General features: G+C 38.3%; 1 protein-coding gene across 1 annotated transcript; it reads left to right on the plus strand.

Annotated features, from left to right (window-relative positions):
• Positions 1–5811: 5811 nt before the first annotated feature.
• Positions 5812–6805, plus strand: LOC107298073 (olfactory receptor 10K2-like). The gene has a single exon (XM_015827435.1). It carries the CDS (start codon positions 5840–5842, stop codon positions 6803–6805), a length of 966 nt encoding a protein of 321 aa, XP_015682921.1. The 5' UTR covers positions 5812–5839.
• Positions 6806–8147: the final 1342 nt, after the last annotated feature.

An 8147-nucleotide genomic window follows, 5' to 3' on the forward strand; every position in this document is an offset into this window, starting at 1 on the left:
ATTCTTTTAGATCCAGCAATTTTATTTCTCTCTGTGTGTGTGCATGTGTGTCTATGGACAAAGCCATGTTTGTGTGTGAATGGATTTCCAATCATTTCTGATTCTTATTTCTTTTAATCATGGCAACAGTGCTTTTCTACATTTCCCTTCCAAAATGTATCGTATACACATTTAACTGAATGTTAATAAGGATATTTTTATGGATTTGGGGAATGTTGATATGCAGAGTAACGTATGAATAGAAGGAACAAAGCAGGCAGCATGAATTTTGAGATAGTTGGAGATGACACTAAAACACACACATAGGAGCTGGCAGTTCTGCTTGGAATCTGAAGGCAGAATACATGTATATGTTCATTTACACAAATAACAGAATAAGAGAGTTGGAAGGGACTTTGAAGGTCTTCTAGTCCAACCCCATGCTAAAGCAGGACACCCTATATCATTCCAGACAAGTGACTGTCCAGTCTCTTCTTAAAAGCCTCCAATGATGGAGCACCCAAAACTTCTGAAGGCAAATCGTTCCACTGGTTAATTGTCCTCACTGTTAGGAAATTTCTCCTTAGTCTTAAGTTGCTTTTCTCCTTGATTGTTTTTTGTCTTGCCTCTGGTGCTTTGGGAAATAGGTTGACTCCTCTTCTTTGTGACAGCCCCTCAAATATTGGAACACTGCTATCATGTCACACCTAATCCTTCTTTTCGCTAGACCAGGCAAATCCAATTCCTGCAATCATTCTTTATATGTTTTAGCCTCCAGCCCTCTCATAATCTTTGTTGCTCTTTTCTGCATTCTTTCCAGAATCTGTACATCTTTTTTATAATATGGTGACCAAAATTGAATGCAGTTTTCTTCTCCCTCTCCCTCTTCCTCTCCCTCTCTTATCTGTCTGTCTATTCCACCCACCATTAGGAGATTGGCTGTGGCATAATGATATCTATCCTATACTTTTCAACATAGTCCATAATTCCCGACCTTCAGTTTACAAACAAGCTGTTATATGGAGTTATGTTCATAAAAGCCTAATTGTTCTTTCTGTGTGGAGGATGCAATTTGAAGAGGAGGCTCTTAAGACACTCCTCCCCCACTGTTTTTCCTAGCAGCAGCATTTCCGTTCTGACTGCTGCAATTAACACCCACCTAGAATTGGTCTGGGAGAATAGAGCTTCAAAAGTGTCTTCGCAAGAATCTTTGTCACAGTAGAAGTGGTCATTGGACTTTTGGCACAAAAAGTTACATGAAATGTGCTAAGCATCTCTTTGAAAGCTGAACCTCCTTGAGAGAATTCTGGGGAAAAGGATGTTTGAAAAATGAAAAGTAATTATAGGTAATCTTTAACTTACAAACAGTTCATTTAGTGACCGTTCAAACTTACAACAGCACTGAAAAAAGTGGCTTATGACCATTTTTCACTGTTACAATCTTTGTAGCATCCCCACGATCAGATGATCAAAATTCAGAGAGAAGCAACCTAGAACTAAGGAGAAACTTCCTGACAGTTAGAACAATTAACCAGTGGAACAACCTGCCTCCAGAAGCTGTGAATGCTCCAACACTGGAAGTTTTTAAGAAGAGACTGGACAGCCATTTGTCTGAAATGGTGTAGGGTTCCTGCCCCAAGGTTCCTTCCAACTTTATTATTATTATTATTATTATTATTATTATTATTATTATTATTATTATTATTATTATTATTATTATTATTATTATTATTATTATTATTATTATTATTATTATTATTATTATTATTATTATTATTATTATACTACCCCCGTCATGAACAGAAATGTGTTCGTGCAGTTTTGGGTCTTTTCAGTCTTCCATTTTCTGGCTCACATAACATTAATCACTTCTTCTGGGATATCCCACCAGTGCTTGTTTTTGGTGTGTGTAGCCATACAAATACCAACGAAGTGGCTGGTTTTTGTTGTCTGCCTGACAAAGTTGCTCATTTAATTCCTGTTTATCCTGGTTTCCTACATTTTTATTGGCAATTCTACCTTTAAGATCAAGTGTTTTGAAGGCCGGAAAATGCCTTCTCTATCTGTGTTGCTCACCTGGTTGTGGTCATCCTCCACTGTGGTTGTACCATTTTCATCTATATCTGTCTGAAGGCCAACTACTCCCTAGAACACAGCAAAGTGATCTCTTTGATCTATAACAATTTCATACCTGTGTTGTACCTTATAATTTACAGTCTCTGAAACAAGTAAGTCGAGGGAGCACTTAGGGGAACAGGGGAAAGGAAATTAATTTTAATGGAAAGACAGTAATTATACAGCTAGTTTTTCAAGAAGGAACTGAGGAAGCTGGTAGACAAGAAACAAATGGCTTTATATTTCTCATACTGGCTTTTTACAGTAGGTTACCTGAACAAAAGAATTCTGAACAATTCCAGTAGGATGATTAGACTCAAAAGAACTAATATGCCATATGTATTTATTCTCTGCAAATTCAGTGCAGGTAATCCTCGAGTTATGACCATAATTGAGCCCAAAATTATGGTCATAAGTCATTGCGGTCATTAAGTGGGTCACCACATGATTGGATCAAATTTTACAACATTTTTTGCTGTGCTAGTTAAACAAGTCCCATGTTTGTTGAATGAATCCATTTTACCCAATGGCTATTTATAACCAGGAATTAAGGAGAAACAGTGAGGACAATTAACCAGTGGAACGGCTTGCCTTCAGAAGTTTTGGGTGCTTCACCATTGGAAGTCTTTAAGAAGAGACTGGACAGTCACTTGTCTGGAATGGTATAGGTCTCTTGCTTGAGCAGGGGGTTGGACTAGAAGACTTCCAAGGTCCCTCTCAGCTCTATTCTGATTGATTGATATTTTTGCTGCAAACTAGAAGTAAACACCAGAAACGGATAAAAAAATGTCAAAAATTGCAGTCATATGACTGCAAGGCACTGCAGGTCACTGCAAACAGCTGTAAAGGTGATCATGGGATCACATGACCAGGAGTAATTGCGACTGTTGTAACTTTGAAATCAGGTTGTAAGTAATTTTCGCGAGGCAGGGACATAACTTTGGTTGCTAAGCAACCACTCGTAAGTCAAGGACTACCAGTATTAAAAAAGAATCTACTGCCAATCCTATTGTTTTCTGCACTAGAGTGAGTAACATGGTACCCTCCAGATTCTTTGATCTATAACTACCACATTATACTGCTGGCTGGGAGAGAGTTTTTAGAGGACACTATGACTCCTCAGCTTTTGCACTGGGCTTTTCTTATAAACCCCAAATTTGCTCTCAAATCTTGGATCTAAATTTGAAGACTCGACCTCAATTACATTTCTATATCCCAATGGTTCAACTTTCAGGCAACATTCTGAAATCAATATAATCTTTCCCATTTGTGTATCTTTTAGTAACTGCTTATGACTTTGACAAACTCCAAACATTTTGTTCATTGCAAGGTAACCATATCAATTGAGAATATAATTTTTCTTGAAATGTCTATTAAAGCATCTCATACAGGAAAGTGCTATGGTGATCCTGGAAAAAGGTTGAATATTTCTGAAGCAATGTCTACCATAGGATAGGATTTCATGCTACACGTAACTTGTATGGAAATCCTACAATGTTCACCCAGTTTAAGATGTGAGTCACAATTAAATGTTTTGTTTTACATAGATAGGGCATCAGGTTCAAACCTGCTTGAAAGCAGCATACTGAAATGTCTGGATATGTTTTTCTGGACTATGAATGCTCTGTTCAATGGTGTGTACTTATCAGATCAAAGCAATTAGCAAACAAACAAATCAAATTAATTTTTTTTAAAGAAAGGTAGAATCCCTAAGTATGTTTACCCAAAATACTTCCCACTGGATTCAGTGTTTTTTATTTCAGAGTGATCATGGATGGGAATCTGTGCCCAAATTTCCAATCATCTAAACTTTTAACCTCTTGTAAGACTTTTAAAGACTGCTTAGACTTGCCTTCATCCTTTGCAAGTGATCATGGAATACAGATATTTGCCGATGTGGCAATGAGCCCAATGCTTTTGAAAAGAAGGATGCACAAATATTCAAGCTATAGACTGATTGGTGTGGTATCTCTTTGTCTGTCCAGTCATCCTTCCATCAATCCATCATCTATTGTTTCCTTGCTATAGTCACAGAAAGGTCTATATATCCTATAGTATTAACAGTGGAAGTTTTTTGGATGCTACTGTTACAGGGAGAGATATGCACAGAAATAGAAAAACTGAAAGCGTGATGGGAAGGGGGAGATTTTATGTAAGTACTGTAAATTAAAATGAATCTAAGTGCTAAAAGCAGCTAAACATCTACTACCTTGAGGATGAAGGTTTGTTCTCTGAGTTTGTGGGTTGGAGCTTGAAGAACGAACCTTCACTCTCATCCTACATCCGAGCTACAGATTTTCACCACTATTGCAAATCTATTACCTTCTTCCATGGTGGCCAACCCTCTGACCCCCCTTAACTAAGAAGTTTCCAGACCGGCTGTGGTGCCATTGGATCCATGAAAGAAAGAATCTGTCTGGGTAAAAGTAGTTTTTGTTGCGGAATGTTTAGACTTAATTTTTGAGACTAGGAATATCCTTCTCTTTCTTCAGATGAGATAGTAACTGTCAATTTAGGCAGCTGATTAATATGCTTATGTACGTTTGTTTGCATGCAGTTCATACAATGATGACCTTTCTTGGGTCCCTTCAAGTCTATCTTGACTCCTGGTGTCTGCCCCGGACAAGTTCCTGCAATTTCTTGGCAAGATTTTAGAAGTGGTTTGCCATTGCCTACTCCCTACAGCTGAGCGAGAGTGATCACCCAGGATCACCCAGCTGGCTTCATGCCCAAGATAGGAATAGAACTCACAGTCCCCTAATTCTAAATGGATTCCTTACCTCCTACACCAAACTGGTTCTCTAATGATAACTTAGACATCCCTATTTTGTCCAGATATCTATTTCTAAGCCCACATAATTGCCCATCTTGGGGAATGAAAGGAATGGATCCTACAACTGATTGTTAGCCACTCTGTACACCTCAGTTCCTTCTGCCATAAAAGGAATGCAGATCGAGATTTCTGAGGACCTGTCAATGAATGAGATTTCTGATGGACCTGTCTGTGAGGTTTTTTTGTTTTTTATTTGTTTTGTTTTTTTGGTGCTGCCTGTAATTCTACACTGGAAGATATGTTGGTTATTTTTCTAGGAGACAAGCAACTAAAGAAAACTTTCCTGACAGTTAGAACAACTACTCAGAGGAACAACTTGCCTCCAGAAGTTGTGGATGCTCCAACACTGGAAGTTTTTAAGAAGAGAATGGACAACCATTTTTCTGAAATGTTATAGGTAGGGTTTCCTGCCTGAGCAGGGGATTGGACTAGAAGACCTCCAAGGTCCCTTCCAACTGTTATTCTGTTATACATGTAGACCTGTTTTTTTTTTAAAAAAACAAACAAACACAAGCAAAACAACTTTACATGCTTAAAAAGCCCTATAGATAGTATGTAAAGACAATTGAAAAGGTAAGTGACAAACAGGTTTTAAATCCCTCTGATGCTGAGGAACAAATATAAACGTTCCTGGTAGCAGACATATTTACATCATTTTTGTTTTTGCTAATAACAATCATATATTCTTCTTATAACCCACTAGGTGGCAATATTAAGTCAAACATGGCTGATCACCCAAAACTAAGCCTTTGGGCTAGGAGAAAAACACTGCAGAGCAGAGTAGGTAGGGAACTGGGAAAGAATTCACATTTATATTGCTGCTAAGAAAACATGACCATTAGTAGAAACTGAGTGCAATGTGAAGGAGAATTTGCATCCTAACAATATCAGCTTCCAGCTACAAGATGTAGGATGGAGATGCACAGACAGAATAACAGCACGGAGAATAATTTTATAATCCTTGGATTCAATACCAGTAGAACTTTACAATTTGTACTTTTCGCTTTGTTCCTTCTAATGCACCTCCTCACCCTCTCAGGACACCTGGCCATTGTGGTCCTAACTTTAGTTGATCCTGCCCTCCACATCCCCATGTATTTCTTCCTGCGCAACCTGTCTTTCATTGAGGTCTGTTACACTCTGGTCATTGTGCCTCAAATGCTTGCCAACTTTTTGGACAAGAGCAGAAGTGTATCCTTGACTGCCTGTGCAGCACAAATGTACTTCTTCATTGCCTTTGGGGGCTCTGAATGCTTTCTATTGGCTTTGATGGCCTATGATAGATACACGGCCATATGCAACCCATTGCGCTACACTCTCATCATGAACAAGAATCTCTGCAAAAATCTTTTGGCGATAGCCTGCATCAGTGGATTCACAATCTCACTGGGACTCACCACTTTGATTTTCAGTCTTCCCTTTTGCAGTTCACATAACATTAACCACTTCTTCTGTGACATCCCACCATTGCTGTTCCTGGCATGCAACGACACACATGGCAAAGAAGTGGCTGTGTTCCTTGTCTGCACAATGATTTTACTTGTTCCATTCTTGCTCATTCTGATTTCCTATGTCTTTATTGCCCATTCCATCCTCATGATCAAGTGTGCTGAAGGCCGGAAAAAGGCCTTCTCCACCTGTGCCGCTCACTTGATTGTGGCCATCCTCCACTACGGCTGTGCCATCTTTATCTACATCCGTCCTAAGGCCAGCTACTCCCTGAATGAAGACAAATTGGTATCTTTGATCTACACCAATGTGACACCTATGATGTACCCCATGATTTATAGCCTCCGTAATAAGGAAGTCAAAGGTGCATTGAAGAGACTATGGGAAAAGACATTTATTTCCATGGAAAACAAACAGATGAAACATTGACATGCCAGTTGCCAGAAGAAAATGATCTGACTATTTTTTCTTTAACCAAGAAGAAGTGTTAAATCAATAATTGTTGCTTGGTTTTTTTTTAATATTCCAATGCAGTAGATTTTATTCTTGAGGCAATCTGAAACTTCCTGATTTTATCCATGCTTTGATCCTAGAGAATCTACTTGCATCCTGATTGTCAAGATTTGTAGCTTCTTTCTTGGTATCTGTCTTTCTGAGTATATTTGAGATAAATTACTTTACTTGTAATTGAATAATAAACATTCTAAGGATCCATTTGTGCTAAATACTCAAATGGTAGTCTATTGTGCAGAAGCAACTAAGGTTGGAAGAGTAACTTAAAAAGTTTTTGAAAAGTGGAGCTTAATTAGTGATTTGCAGTAAGTTGATTTCAGATATTGCAACCTTACACATCATTTAGGTGTGAGAATTTCTAAATCAGATGCTTCACAACCATTTTCTGAATAGTAGCATTTTTAAAATCTAGATTGTATAGAATAAAACTTTAGGAAATGACTATGAGACCATCAAACGTGTATTGGTCTAAGACTGTAATAAAATGACTGACTGAATCTTCAGGAATTTTTGTTTGTTTCAATATTTAGCTTAGACTTTCCCCAACATTAACAACCTTCCATTTTGTGTTAGGACTACATTTCCCCAAATCCTCAGCCAATATAACCATTAGCCAGGCTGGTTGCTGAGGGTTCTAATTCCAGCATGTATGGAAGACATCATACTGAGAATGTTGAATGTTTGGAAGTGGTTCTAAAAATCTATCACCCACAAGAGCAGATAAAAAAAAATGAAGATGTTGGATTTCACCATACTATCAAAACTTTCCTCCTTTTGTATGTATTGTCAATATTTCATACATGTACTAAAGTCAGGGCGTTAATCATGCAGTCATGACCACCATCTCAACCTTTTCAACTGCAAAGTGTTCACCTTTGCTGTTAGTACCCTTTATAACGCCTTGGTAAGACCACCCTTGTCATAGTACATCCAGTTTTGGTCACCACAATATGAAAAAGATGTTGAGACTCTGGAAAGAGTGCAGAGATGATGAGGGGGTTGGAGGCTAAAACATATAGAGAACAGTTGCAGGAATTGGGAATGTCTAATTATGCCACAGCCAATGCTCCTAATGGTGGGTGGAATAGACACACGAGAGAGGGAGAGGGCATGGGAAAGGGAGAGGGAGAGGTAAGACTGCAGAAAACTGCATCCAATTTTGGTCACCATATTATAAAAAAAGATATTGAAGCTCTTGAAAGATTGCAAATAAGAGCAACAAAGATGATTAGAGGGCTGGAGGCTACTGTAAAACATA

The sequence above is a fragment of the Protobothrops mucrosquamatus genome, unplaced genomic scaffold (assembly GCF_001527695.2).
Source record: "Protobothrops mucrosquamatus isolate PMUCROS unplaced genomic scaffold, P.Mucros_1.0 scaffold3701, whole genome shotgun sequence".
NCBI classification, from domain to species: Eukaryota; Metazoa; Chordata; class Lepidosauria; order Squamata; family Viperidae; genus Protobothrops; species Protobothrops mucrosquamatus.

What these genes read in the sequence shown, in the direction of transcription:
- LOC107298073 (XM_015827435.1), top strand. Translation starts at nt 5,840, where the DNA reads ATGGAGATGCACAGACAGAATAACAGCACGGAGAATAATTTTATAATC.